Source organism: Stenella coeruleoalba, assembly GCF_951394435.1.
Source record: "Stenella coeruleoalba genome assembly, chromosome: 4".
Classification (NCBI taxonomy): Eukaryota; Metazoa; Chordata; class Mammalia; order Artiodactyla; family Delphinidae; genus Stenella; species Stenella coeruleoalba.
Genome location: NC_137149.1, coordinates 105,928,808 through 105,943,694, shown reverse-complemented (window position 1 = coordinate 105,943,694; position 14,887 = coordinate 105,928,808). Strand labels below are relative to the sequence as shown.

Below are 14,887 nucleotides of genomic sequence, written 5' to 3'. Positions count from 1 at the left end.
TCTATTATAGTTCTGGCAGAAGAGAAATAGCAAACTAAAAGGGTTTGAATAGATAGTTTAAAAAAGGGACTCTGTGGAAGCGTGGGCAGGGTTAAGTTAAAGGAATCCACAGGGGTGATGAAGCCAGAGGACTAGAGACAGGATGAAAGCATGGCTACCTCTAGGTCTGCATGGGCAAGTGAGGGACGGTGTTGTCAGAGCCTCAAGGACAGGGACAGTGGGAGGGGGCTGCCCAACAGGACCTGTGGCCCAGGAGGGATGCAGGCACTGCCAGAACCACAGCAAGGCAGTGGGGAGGGATAGACACCTTAACTTCTTTCCCATCAATGTCTCCATTTGGCCAATCTCAACCAAAAGCCAAGGGTGCAAGAAAGCCTCGGAGAAGCAATTTCGGGAAGTCTGTTTCCTGGAGCATAAACAGGGCAGAGAATTGGTGTGAAGGCAAACAGAATAAGCAGCGCAGGGACTTCTATGTGTTACTAGTATAGATGATTGGTTCATTTTGGAAACATTCCTTTAGTGAGAATGTTTAAGGGAGGCATCTTGAAACCTTTTTTTTTTTTTTTTTTTAACAATTTACAGAAACTCTCCCAGTCTTGGATTCTAATAAACTTTTATAATTTGCTGGTCTTGGAGCTTGGTAGCCTGAAACCAAAATGAGCATGGGGATAACCTTCTGCTAGTTTTTTTAGAGAGTTGCACCATGGGTCTATTTTGTTGTATCAATCAAGTGACTGAATTTTTCGGGACGAGCATTAAATTAGAGTTATAGGAGCTTTGGACCATTTTCAAGCAACATCAGTTTGTGCAAAGACTTGAAATTCTGGGATTCATATGGAACTTTCAAAGAAAATTATCCAGGACAGTGACCTACAACTATTTCACCAGGACTGAATGAGGTAGAGAAGGTGAAGAAGTCATTGCTCTTGATTGGCAGATGTGCCCAAAATGTTATTGATATTGTCTCTAGGACTTTACCTGGGCCACTAGCTACTCAGTAAGCCATTGAAAGGGCTCCTGCTTAGAGCTATCTCAGGCTCATTTGGGGATAGAATCTTTATTACTCACTGTGGCATCTTAATATTAAGTTGAGCAGTGTAAACTACTGATACTGGACTATTTTTAACTTATAAAATTAGGAATTTCATGGGGTTGAATCTAGTAGGATATTCTCAATAGTCTCCCTCTCCTGTTCTCGTTATGTTTCTTCAAAACCCTAGTCTGTGAGATATTGCAAAATCTAAATGAGAACTCATTTTCTGCCACTTACCCCCAAGTTTCCTACATTGTATGGCCATGAAATTTCAGGTCTCAGGAAGCATTTTCATAGCCAGTCCTAACAATTCATAGATTGGCTCCTGATACAGCTTCTACATGGGAGAAATGCACCCCAGGGCTTAGAGCCTGCTGTTAGGCAAGGGACAATCATAGGAAATCGTGAGGAAGTAAAGTTTACACGAAGCCCATGACAGCATCTAAGGAAATCCCAGGTTTGGTTGTGGCATCTTTTCCCCAGATTTCATGAAAAAATGCTTTTTCAAGTCTTGCTGGGTTTGCAGATGTGCCATCAAAGGATGCCAGCAGAGCCCTGCTGGCCCCTGTCACTGGTTTCCCAGAGGGGACAGAGGCACAGGCTTGCAGAATGCCTGGGCTAAGTTTCATTCTGACTCTGCCATTTTTCCCGCACGAGCCAATAAATTCTTGTTTGGAGCTTTGGTCATCTCCAGGGTGAGTCACGGACACTTAACAAATCTTTGTGCCTGTACAGAAGGACATAGCCATTTTCACACTATATCCAGTGTCATGAGCAGGTTTGATGATGATAAATATAGCGTAAATAATCATCTTATTGTATTGCACACGGAGATTTTAGTTATTCCTCTTTGTTCTGGGGTTTCAACAGATTGCAAAAGAAGAACTATGATAATATGGGGATAGGTAATTTATTCTTGATCTTAGCACAAGTAGCGAGTGTCTCAGATGCAACCCCTTCAAAGGGATTTTCTCCAAAAACCTTTGTCTCAAATTTTAGGATGATTTTGCCATCTCAATGGCATTGTCTTACATTAATGGATGAAGAATCTAATGAGATGAACATAGCAAAAAAACCACAACCAGACTGTCGTTTATGAATACAAATTTATATAGTGGCATATGCTATTGGAGAAATCAGAAATTCATAACACACAAATTGGTATTGGAAATACAAAGATCATTTCAGAGTCAAGAAATCAGGTTGACAGCACCACGGATGTTTTACTCAAGTCTGAGCAGGTGTGTCGTATCCAAGAAGAATGAATACCTGTGGGACACCGAGACTGACTATTGTAAAACTGCAAAACACATCCCAACACTCTTTCTGCATCTACCTGTAAGAATCTGTGTGAGTCCGCCAGGAGGCCTGGGGTACAATCTAAGGGCAAAGGTGCAGACTCTTCTATCTTTTAGCCTTCACAGCCAGCATGTGATAGCAAATAGCAACCCCTGAGGGTCTTTTGTTCCTTCTCACCTAAAGACATGGTAATAAAAGGTTAGTAAAACACACACAAGGCCTTAGTGAGCAAGTTAGAAAAACCGAAAGGAGAGCTTTGGCTGAAGTATAATTGCACATCAGTCACCAAGTTCTCTGCTTCCCAGTATGAAGTATAAAACATAAAAGAAATGAAAAATTCTGTATCAAAGAAGTACATCTCAGTTGTACATCTCGGAGCGATTTCTATTTCACAAGTGTGCGTCCACTAGGGAAGGGTCAGCACTCAATAAAGTGTATGTGGTGGGGGATAGAAAGGAAGGGAGGCGGGGATACCCAAGGGCTTTCCTTTCACGCTGATAACTCACTATCTCACAGTCCTCAGCGGTGCTGCTCGTGTCATTGGAGAACTGTTCCACGGAGGCTGCTAGGTGCACTCTGAGATCAGTCTCCACTCCTTCCCACACTGGCTCCGTTCTGCCATCTGTCTACATTCTGCCCACCCATGTGCCCTATTTAGCAGGAAGAGAAGGGCAGTGCAAGAAGACTATTCGAGCAAGTGGAAAGTTGCTGCTTCAACGTGCAAGCATTCAGGGACCTAGGAGCAGTGATAAACAACAGGCCTGATCAAACGTTGCTCCATGAGCAACTGGCTGCCTGTTCTTGCAGAATTAGCATCAACTTTCTAGGTTGTTCCGGAGAGGATTCCATGCTCAGCTGACGGGCTCTCCAGCCATGAGACACCAGTTTTGGGTGTTCGTGAGTCCAATACAGAAGTTCCAGCCCTAACACCCAAGCTGGCCTCGAGTAGCATCTGAGCAGTCAGGAGTATCAGGTTCTGGGCTCACTCACTCCAACTCATCTTCTCCTGCAAACTTTGTGCTCAGCTCGGAGTTGCTAAGTCAGACTTTCCTCTAAATGTCCTGCTCTGGAGAATGATTCACAGTCTCACCTCCTGCTAATACATTATTACAGCTTTTCTGTTCAGTCCTCCTCAAGCCCACTGCCAGATTCATGGCTATGTCAAGTGGTGCTTCTTTGCTCCAATGAGAAGATTATTTTATAATCCAAGTAGAAGAGATAGTTTTTTTTCCCCTCTACTTACCCTTGTGATATTGCCACCATAGTCTCTCTCCTCCCCTCCCTAAATCGATTCCTCTATCATTCACCCATGACACCATTCATTTGTTTACTGAACAAATATTCCTGGAGCGCTCGTTGTGCACAAGGCACTGCTGGAGAACCCAAGGCACGGCTCACACCCGCCCTTCTCTCAAGGAGCTTGGATTCTGGCTGAGATGCCTAAAACCTTTCACGGTTCATTCTTTCTAGCTTTTAGGACCAAAGTATTTCCAGTGTGGAATGTTCTCAAAGAGCTAGGGTCATCCTAATACAAATATTACACAATGTGAATGCTCTGTGATCTGCTCAGTGATTACAGCGTGCCGTGCATCAGGAAGGGGACGTGTCTCTTACTCCTGAACAATGGAATGGTGCCTGCAGTTCAAAATAACACGACATGCATGCTTATATTTTTGCCAATACAGCAGAAACAAAACTGAAACACAAAAGCAAGCGGTGCACACACTACGTACATCATCAAGCTGCTATTTGAACACGAAATCACTTTAAAGCCATGTGTCCATGGCCTTGTCATGTGCGGATATAATAAAATAAGTGCCTGAGCTACCAAAAAAAGAACCCCCGAAAGAGAAATCCCTGAAACACTGTACCAGGAACGGTGCCTTTATCCGCTGTACTAGTACTTTATCTGCTGTACCAGTACTTTATCTGCTGGGAGTACTAGTACTTTTCTACTGTGAGTACTAGTACTTTTCTGCTATGACGACTAGTTGGCATCCATTAACTCTGATTTCGTTCTGGCCTGAGCTTTCTCCCAATTTGCTTTATTCAAATGAATCTCTGACTTTTCTGCAGCCCTAACAAAATAAAAACCCCACAGCTAGCAAAGCACACGGCTTGTCTGTTATTGGACTGGGAAAAGCCTGGGGTAGCAGGAACTGTGGTAGGTGTTTCAAGCATCCACAGCAATGCTGAATAAAAAGGCCACAGTGCGGCAATCTTGCCTGGTGGCATCCTTTGTCAGGGAGGATGTCTGGATGTGTCCTGGCTGCAGTGTGAACCAGCCGGGCACAAGGGCATCCTCCTGGGTCTAGGGTGCAGGGCATCACTGATGTTCTCTGAGGCGCCAGCCAGGTCCCTCCTTTCCCCAGGTTTCAGTCCCCCCCTCCATAAGGAGGGTTCCACTGTGCCTGATGCCTGACAGGCGAGGCTGAGGTTTCTCCCTTGAGTTGTGGAGAAATGCTCTGGTCCAGACCACTTTGAGCTCCCAGGTGAAAAGGGCTGGTGATGCAAGGTACGATCAGAAGCCACGGAGGGCAGGTTGTCAAGTGGACACATGAGCAGACACACAGGTGCTGATTAGCAGAATTCTGAGCAGAACCTGGGCGTCAGCAACGTGAACTCTGCTGTGCAGAGGCCAAGGAAAATCTCAAGCAGAAGGGAGCTGGAGTCGGGGGAGGAGACCAAAGGCCCTGCATCCCTGTCTCTCTCCCTCTGAGACCTGCCTGGTACACCCCCAGCCCTCTGAGCTCCACCAGCTGTGGAGCTCACTCCTGTCCTAACACCAGACACTGGCTTTCTAAGATCAGCCTTACAGAAGGAACAATTTGTCACTGCCCACATGGTTAATGGGATCCACGGAAAGAACTACTTCCATCCTCTGGGGTCTCAGTGGTTCTTTGTTTAATGAGGTAGCTCAGCTGTGAGCTGATGCATGTGATGTGTGCCTCCGCCACTCAAAGCTATAGTTTTCCCTTTTCAATCAGCGAGATTATAAAAATACCAGTATTTTCCCCCGTTTTATAAAAATGATTTTAGAAAAAAAATACTCATGGATCTCCTCCATTAAACTTCTGTTCCGTCTTGCAAATTGTTGTGAACTCTGACTTCCAGATTCAATTTTTTTACTTTAGCACCTTTGAACACATAAGCACCCTCGGTTTCACTGAGTACGTTGACGTTCCGCACAGTGCAGTACTGTCTGTCCACGTTCTTCTCCACCCTGTCCAGGCCCCTCTTGGGCACATCCACCTTGGTATTCAGAGGGTATTCCTCCAAAATGTCCCCCGTGGGCGGCTTCTTCCTCTGTTTCTGGCGTTTCCTGGTGATGAAACAAGCCACCAAAAACACCAGAAGTAGGAGCATGATGGCAGCAAGGGCGCTGCTGATAGACGCCCCGGTTTGGGATAGAGAAGCAGCTACAGCTGGCTCTTCCATCTCCAGATTCAGCGACTTCATATTGGTGCCATTCTTGACTTGGTTCCCTTCATTGTCATAGATGAGGGATTCGTCAAGGGTCAGCCAGCCACTGGGGTCCACCAGGTCCCTTCGGTTGCGCCTCAGAGGGGCAGTGAGAGAGCGCTGGACCCTGGGACCTGAGATGGTGTCAGGTCCAATGACGTAGATCACCTGGAGATACCACTGGTGTCCGGCTTCCACCTGCAGAAGGAGGAGATGGCGAGACAAAGCAAACATGTCATTGGCCCACAGGCCACCTCTGAGGAAAGGCAATGGAAAGACAGCTGCCCACCACAAGCCCCAACAGATAAACGGTTTCAAGAAAAGCATTAGCCACACCAGTGTTCAAAGCAGCATTACTTACAGTAGCCAAGATATGGAAACAACCTAACTGTCCATCAATAGATGAATGGAAAAAGATGTGGGGTGTGTGTGTGTATATAGATATACCATGCAGCCATAAAAAAGAATCTTGCCAGTTGTGACAACACGGATGGACCTAGAAAGCATTACGCTAAGTTAAATAAGTTAGACAGAGAAAGACTAATACCATATGATTTCACTTATTTGTGGAATCTGAAAAACAAAACAAACAAACAAAACAAAATGAAAACAGTCTCATAGATGCAGAGAATAAATGGGTAGTCGCCAGAGGGAGGAGGGTGTGGGGAGCACTGTAATATGGGAAGAGGCTTAAGAGGTACAAACCTCCAGTTATCAAATAAATAAGCCAGGAGATGTAATACACAGCATAAGGAACATGGCCAATGATACTGTAATAGCTTTGTATGGGGACAGATGGTTACTAGACTTATGACATTGATCATTTCATAACATATGCAAATGTCAAATCACTGCAAGTAATTCTTGCCACTGGAGTCCACCTGAAAAGAACATCATATGGTATATCAAATGTGTTTCAATTAAAACAAAGAAAGGGGGCTTCCCTGGTGGCGCAGTGGTTGAGAGTCCGCCTGCCGATGCAGGGGACACGGGTTTGTGCCCCGGTCCGGGAGGATCCCACATGCTGCGGAGCGGCTGGGCCTGTGAGCCATGGCCGCTGAGCCTGCGCGTCCGGAGCCTGTGCTCCGCAACGGGAGAGGCCACAACAGTGACAGGCCTGCGTACCGCAAAAAAAAAAAAAAAAAAAACAAAGAAAGGAAACTGATCCACTAAAGAACCTCTTGCTTTTAAAGTCATGGAATAAATCAGACCATAACTGGCACCCTTTAAGAAAAATGTTGAGATAAGACTATGTATGGCGCATTTAAAGATTAGTAAATATGCCACTGTAACTGTACCAGAAAGGTTTTGATGAAGTAAAAAGAAGAAAAAAGAAAGAAAAAAAAAGAAAAGCATTAACCATGGTTGGTGTCTGTGAATAGAGAACTGAACTGAATATTTTGGGGTCCTGTTTTATTTCCACATTCAGGTGATCTTGGGTCAGATATTCACATTTTTTTTCAGTTTCACTACCTGTGCATGAAATAGCCCTAAGAATTTACCTTTCAGGGTTTCTTTAGCTCACTCATCACTTATGATGTGTTGGCCTTTATTGATAGCCGTGGAGTAATAGTATTAATAATCACATTTATTCCCAGTACCTTTTATTGTTTTCTATGCCAATTTACTATTTATTGATGAACTTTAGCTAAAATAGAGTCATTCAACAAATATTCACTAACCACCTACTCTGTGCATAATACACAGATACTTGACAAAAATCTGCTAAATCTTAACACTTCTTGGATCCTCCCCTGAGTTATGTCATCAAGTATTTTATTTCCCTCTCATCTGCCCCCATGGAAACCCTCCATGATTTTGAAATAACTTCTGAAGAGTGATAAAAGTTCTGAAATCCAAGGTCATGGCTTACTATTGGGAGACAGAGAAGAGTGGAATTTGATCTTGGACGTTTATTTTTATTACTGGGACTTAGAGTATTTTTGCTTATTGAATACTAGTAATTCTTGCCATTCTAAATTACTGAATTGTATTTATGAGTTTGTTAAATATTTCCACATGCCTGTGAAAATCAGCTGGTGCAGCAAAGAGCCATGATGAGTGAGTATATGCAAATTAAAGAATTTTATTGGTCTATTGGATAGACGGTAAAGTTTTGGCTGAATGATGAGCTTAACAACAATAAAAAAAGACCTGCCAGTAAGAATGTTATAAAAAGAAACTGACACCAAAGAGATGATGTCATCCACCTTTTTGTAACCTTTAAAGTGACCTTGATCCTGTGCTTCTATTCTTCTCACCACACTCACCTTATAGAGTGCGTCCACCTTCAGAGTAAATCCATCCACGCCTGGCATGCTACTGACCACGTGGAAATCAGGCAACTCAGAAGCAAAGTGGGCTTCAAAGGGCACGTCGTGGAAGTACTTGTCTGTTACCTCTGGCTGACTGCGGTCCTAGGATTTCAGAAAAAAGAAACGCAAGATTTAGAAAGACGGAACCACTGAGCTGGCAGGTGGCAGTCACTGGGAGGAGAAAGGTACTCTCCACTCCTCCTTTGGGTCGGGTCAGGAGCGCACATGCCGCAGGAGCCCTCTCCTTAAGTTGACCGCTGCCTCTGGGCACCGACTGCCCTCTTCAGGGGAGGACACTTGGTGGCCTCTGTGATCTCAAAACCCAATGGGTGAGAGAGCCTAGACCAACAATTCTCAAGCTATTTGGTCTCAGAACATAAAAATTAAGGACCACCTCCCCCCAAAGTTTCATTTTATGTGACTGATATCTATCAATATTTACTGTATTAAAATTAACACTGTAATTATGTTACAATTAACAATTTTAAAAAATGCATTTACTAATTCATTTTAAAATAGAAATGAGAAACTCACTACATGTTAACATAAGTAACATATTTTTTAGTGAAAATGTCTGTATTCACACCCACCTCCCAAAAAGAGAGCTGGCATTGTTTTACATTTTTGCAAATCTCTGTTAAAGAACCAGATTCTCACAATTGCTTCTGTATTCAATCTGTTGTGACATGTTGTTTTGGCTGAAGTATATGAAGAATCTGGCCTCACATAAGCTATGTAGTTGGAAGACAGAGAAATGTTTGAATAACTTTTTCAGATAATTATGGATATTCTTTTTGGATACTAAATCAAAGCTCAGTAAGTGGTATTTTTTTCTAAAGATTAGTCACAATGTCGAATCTGAATCCCTATCAATGAAACCTTCGTACTCCTGGCACTCATGAGGGACTGAGTATGAAAAAGGCAAGCATCATCATATCATTATGAAAGTGGTTCTGACCTTGTGGACGCCCTGAAAGAATATTGGGGATGTTCAGGGGTGTCTGGGACACACTTTGAGAAACACTGGCTTAGACTTTCCTCTTCCTAGAACATTAGTAACAGCTTGTCTTGTTACCCACCAAACCTTCACAGTTGGTAATATGTATCGAGTTAGCCAAAAGTTCGTTCGGGTTTTTTCATAAGATCGAACGAACTTTTTGGCCAACCCAATACTAACATTAAGCTGATAGAAGTAACAACAACAATATCTGTAGAAAACCATCAAGAGTGGGGTTCTATCTGCTTCAGGCAAAAACCATAGCTGAGGAAAGCTACTCGTGTGTCAGCCCTTTAACCCTAACAGTTAGCATACCAGCAGCAGGAATCTGTGTTTTAGGTGTTTGTTTGGCTGAATGCATCCATACTGTGGCCCTTCATTGTAGATTGTCCCCGTGGGATCAAAGAAAGGCACGTAGCCATCCTTGCCGGTACAAAGATAGACCTTCTCCAGCTGGAGTTTGTAAGCAGAATTAAGGTTTTGTTCTGGATTCCAAAGTACTCGGCCATAAAGGATTTGACCTGAAAAGATTGCAAGGCATTAATTAGGTCAGACTTTAAGATTAAAGAGAAAAAAAGTGTCAAAGATAGGAAGAATTTAACATGCTCCTATAGAGTCAAAAGTACCTTTCTATGAAGAGCTGTGGGGTCCATGTGCCCCTAAAATACACATTCATTCATGCATAGCTTCTTTTAATCAGTAAATGTTACTTAAGTATTTAGGGTGGGGCAAGCAGTCTGTTACGTGCAGGGGATACGAAGGTGAGTGAGACACAGATGAGAGGGCAGAAATAAAAGCAAAGCAATTGCTAATAATAGCTGACATTTATCGAACTCATACCATTTGCTAGGTACTGTACTAACTCCTTCCCATGGAAGAACTCATGTAGTGCTCACGAGTTTTTACAGATGAGGAAATTGAGTGGTTAAGTGACTTGTTCAAGGTCACAAAGTTAGTAAGTGGGGAGGGTGAGATTCAAAGTCAAAGTGCTTTGTCTCGAAAAACCCACACTATTAACGTCCATGTGATACTGCTGCGTACAACAGCGGAAGGTACGTAACATCAAGTGAGCATATAGCTGAGCACAAAAATCTTCCTGAGGAAAGGTATGGAAGGATTTAGAGAAGAGATGACATTGGGCAGTATCCTGAACGATGAGTAGGCATTTGTCAGATAGAGCATTTGAGGCGGGTGGGAGAAGCTGGGGAGAGCAATCTAGGCAAAAGCAAGTCCATGTACAACATACGGAATGCTGGAAAGGTATCAGCCCCGGTGTAGGTACTTTTCCTTAGTTCCTGCTAGGGCATCAAGTTCTTTACCTACAGTATCTTATTTAATCCTCCCAAGGGCCTAAGAGATAGGTTCAATTATTATCCCTGTTTTAAATAACTTGTCCAGCATTTCGTATCTGGGACCCGTGGTGGGGAGGATTTGAGCACAAATTCGTCTGACTTCAGATGTTCATCCCAAGCGTCTGCTATGGCACTGGGTAGGCCAGTGATTGGGGTGGAGGGCGTCGGGAGGGCTCTGGCAGGAGAGACTCCCGGGAAGGTTGATTAATGGTGTGAGGATTCTGGACTTGAGTATAGGAGTAACAGGGAACGCCGGAAGGTTTTAAACGGGGGCTTAATGTCAACGTACCTGGGCTTTAGAAACATGGAGACTGAAGACAAAGAGACCAGAATCACAGGTAGGGAGTTATTTTAATGCTCTAGCAAGAAATAGGTATCCAAAATATAGCAGTGAGGCAAGGGGATGCATTCAAGAAATGTCTAGGAGTTGGAACCATTCATCTTATGATAGATGGGATACAGGAGGCAACCAGAAGCAGAGCATAGCCCTGAGGTCTTTGGCTGGGCCACCTGGAGTATGGTGATGCAGTCAGTGGGGCAGTGGATGTGAGAGGAACACGTCTGGGGGGAGGTAAGTCCAGTTCTAGACGTCTCTAGGTGTCTGAACGACACCCGCTTGGAGAGGTTTGGCAGTTTGAGTCTGCATGTGGAAGTGTGGAAATGAAGCTCAGGAGGGACCAGGGACAAGGTCAATTTTTGTGGAATGGCTGTGGGGTAGCAGGAGGTTAGGAAGAGTTCAGGGTAAAGGGATGAGCCAAGCCAGGGTGACAACTGGAGTAGCACTGAAGTGAGAACAGGAGTCAAGCATGGAACATGGACACAGCAACACGGATGGGGCAGAGGACGGAGACCCAAGGCCGGAGAGTGAGAAGTGGCCAGAGAGGTAAGATGGTGTCAGGTGAGGCTGGTGCAAAGGAAACCAAACAGGAAAAAAGTGTCCAAATCCATAGGTTTGGTGTCATGGACGGGAGAGGATTCTGAGCCGTGGTAGGACAAACCCAGCCTGCAGCAGACGGATGGAGGAGTGACTGGGAAGAACGGCCATGAGGACAGCGTGTGCTCACCACTCCCTCAGGAAGCTTCTCAGAGAAAAGCAAAGGAGAACATGGGCTGAAGTTTGAGGGAGAGGTAGGGATGAGAGATTTTCTTTTTCTGTTACGGGATGTGTTTTTAGGATGAGGGAAAAAAACACAGATGTGAGCAGAAGATTAAAAGTAAGAGAAAGGCAGAAGAGATAACTGAGAGAAAAGGCAGATGATTGATTCATTTATTATTAATTCATTCAACAAATATTTATTGAGCACCTTGGCACTGGTGGTATGGTGTGCAAATTTGGTATTTGATCACAATCTCTGTTCTAATGGAATTTACAGTCTAGTGGTAGAGATAGGCAGTAAATAAGTAAAGAAAAATATCTATTATAATGTTAAAAATTGCGATAAGTACTATAAAAAATGAAGAGCATTCTGTGAAAGTGACAACTATGAAGGCTTATGTTAGATTGGCTGGTGAAATCAAGGCAGGTGTCTGTTGGGAGGTTAACATTTAGAGAGAGACCCGAAGGAGAAGAAAGTCAAGGGAACCCTATTCGGGACAGGGAGGGGACAGAGGAGCCATTTCAAGTAGAGAAAGCCTGCCGGAGAGGACACGTATGTTTGGCATAGCTTTGAGGCTGGCAGGCAGTAGGGTCATATTGCAATCTCTCTGAGGAACTGAGAGGTGAAGCAGTTTACCCAAAGTCAGACAGTGGGTTAGAATCTGGTTGGAAACCCCAGTGTTCTTACTACTCAGGCCAGTGCTCTTCCACAGTATCGCACTGCTGATCATTATCGCACCAAGAATGTGATCTTATTTTGAAATAGCTTGAAGGAAGAATATGGGTCTGTTCCTGGACTAAACCTTGGCTGCCCTGGAACCCATGCTGGGGGAATCTTCCCTGGAGAGCTGACTGAAAGCCAATGAGCAGAGATGCTAGTCCAAGGACCTATCCGAAAGCTTCTCAAGTCCAGCGGAGTCTCTGTCTGCGGGTGAAGGGAATGACTTACCTTTGGAGAAGGCCCCTTTGTAATCCATTTCCGCCAGTGACATATCAGATGTGTTGGGGTCCATCAGGAACACCTTCTCATTGTTGCAGAGCTGAAATTCAGTATTGAGCGAGTATACAACAGGGACAGGGCGGTTGGTCTGCTGGAATGCAATGGGTATCAGGAATCTAAATGTGGGAAAAACAAGAGTTTCTTGAGAGCAGGGTCGACTTTGCATTTGCCCTTTGAGCTGCCCTCCCTTTCCCACCCTTCTCAGGATTGTGAACAGTACTTTGTTGTCGGTGCTACATATTTACTGAATAAAGAGATGTTTGCAGGCAAGAGTCTTTATTTAGTTCAGGTCCTTATGAGGTTCATCTGCTCTTTGGAGTAGGAATAATCTAACTGGTCTTTAGACTCTACAACGCTCTTTGCTTTTCCTGGCCCTCTCATTCTGGAAAGCCCTGAGGGCCGATTTGAGATTAGCGGTAATGAATTTAAACTTTCCTGACTTTGGCCTTGCTGAACCTTCTGCTGGAACACTCCTTCTTCCTCTGCCACCGTCCTTTGCCTAGTGAACTCTTATTCTTCAGATCTCAACTCAAGCACCACTTTCTCTAGGAAGCTTACCCTCTTCTTCTTCTCTCCCAGGCTGGGTCAGATCCCTTATCATTTGTTCTCATCACACTGTGCACTTTTCTTTCATAGTACTTACTGTGGTTTGCTATTCTGTTTAAATGTGTGATCAAAGTCTGCTTCACCCACTGTGGGTTCCACAGAGTCATAATCCATGCCTATCTGCTCGCCATTGCACCTGCCATGCTGGCCAAGCTCCTAACACATATGTTTGTTAAAGAATAATGCACAAGTGATCATTTGAATGCTTTACTCTTCCAGTCAAGTCCATCTGATCATTCCCTACTTTTAACTGAAGCTGCTCCAGGGGGTGGATTTGAGAGGGCTGAGGTGTAGGAGGAACTTGGGGTGTAGGAGAAACCCACACAAACCAAGGCAGACCATGCTTCAACAGCTTCGATATAACCATTAATTGTACCAAGAGTTCATTTATCTGACTCAGGGAAATAGGTTTTTCTTGTTGATGTTGGTATTTATTACCAGAATCCACACAGTGCCAGGACATAAGACACTTGATAAATACTTATTGATTAAAGAGAATGAAGAAAGGACTTGAGATGATGATAATGATGACTTACAAGGTTATACGTATGACAGACTCACAAAAATAGGCATAATAGGAGACACAATTCTTTTGAATTAAGTCTGAATTTCCAGTCAGGCTTGATTATTTGTTGTGTTGTAGTTCTACTGCATCCATATTGAAAGATATGGAGATGATCAAAAGCAAAAGGCCCAAGGGGGAAAGTCACCCTGGGAATAACAGGGAACCCACAGGTAAGGATGCCCCTGATATAAGGGAAGAATATCAACCCTGAGGCCTCAGTACACTCCAACAATACTCTTCACCCTGCAGACTTCCACACCCACACAGCACTGGGACTGGAGAAGGGGTTAATGCCTTTTTGGCTCCTTTTTGCCATTTCAAATCTTTGTTCCTCTCTCCTCTTAAAAAAAAAAAAAAAATCCAGCGCCTACCCTGGAGAAACTCTCCTCACACATGTAACTAAGAGACACATAGAGTATTGTTTGTAATAGAGAGGATCTGGGATTATAAGCCAAATAGAGTGGTCAAATAAATTGTGGACTCTTCCTATGAAGGCTACTTTAATGCAGTGAAAAACAAACTGCAGCTACATGGATCAACATAAATGATGATTTTACTTATGAATCAACAAGTGATTCACTGAGGGAAAAAAAAGCTGCAGAGGGCTTCCCTGGTGGCGCAGTGGTTGAGAGTCCGCCTGCCGATGCAGGGGACACGGGTTCGTGCCCTGGGCTGGGAAGATCCCACATGCCGCGGAGCGGCTGGGCCCGTGAGCCATGGCCGCTGAGCCTGCGCGTCAGGAGCCTGTGCTCTGCAACGGGAGAAGCCACAACAGTGACAGGCCCGTGTTCCGCAAAAAAAAAAAAAAAAAAAAAGCTGCAGAGAGAATTCACGCAGTATGAAATTTTTATATAAAGTTCAAAAACATGCAAAACCATGTAGAAGTAAATATGAGGTGAATCATAAACCAAAACAAGGGATGATAAGTACAAATATCAGGCTAGTGGTTACCTTAGTGGAGAGTTGGGGAGAGTATAGCTGAAAGGGGCACTGAGGGTGTTTAAATGGTAGCGGAAATGTTCTATTTCTTTTTTTTTCTTTGACTCCCAGTTTCATTAGTTATAAAATGGAGATAACAGTACCAATTTGTGGGGGATCATTGTAATGCAGATTGAATGTTAAGAGCTTAGTACAGAGTAAGCACACAGTCTGCCCTCCATAC

General features: G+C 44.0%; 1 protein-coding gene across 1 annotated transcript in view; it reads right to left on the bottom strand.

Moving 5' to 3' along the window:
• Positions 1-4,599: 4,599 nt before the first annotated feature.
• The window catches only part of FRAS1 (Fraser extracellular matrix complex subunit 1), a 460,552-nt gene continuing 450,264 nt past the window's right edge, over positions 4,600-14,887 (bottom strand). Inside the window, exons 71-74 of the mRNA XM_079919788.1 lie at positions 12,504-12,670; positions 9,422-9,627; positions 8,065-8,211; positions 4,600-5,992 (exon numbers count right to left, since the gene is read on the bottom strand). Of these exons, the coding sequence (XP_079775914.1) occupies positions 5,399-5,992; positions 8,065-8,211; positions 9,422-9,627; positions 12,504-12,670 (1,114 nt within the window). The 3' untranslated portion in view covers positions 4,600-5,398. The remainder of the gene's footprint in view (positions 5,993-8,064; positions 8,212-9,421; positions 9,628-12,503; positions 12,671-14,887) is intronic.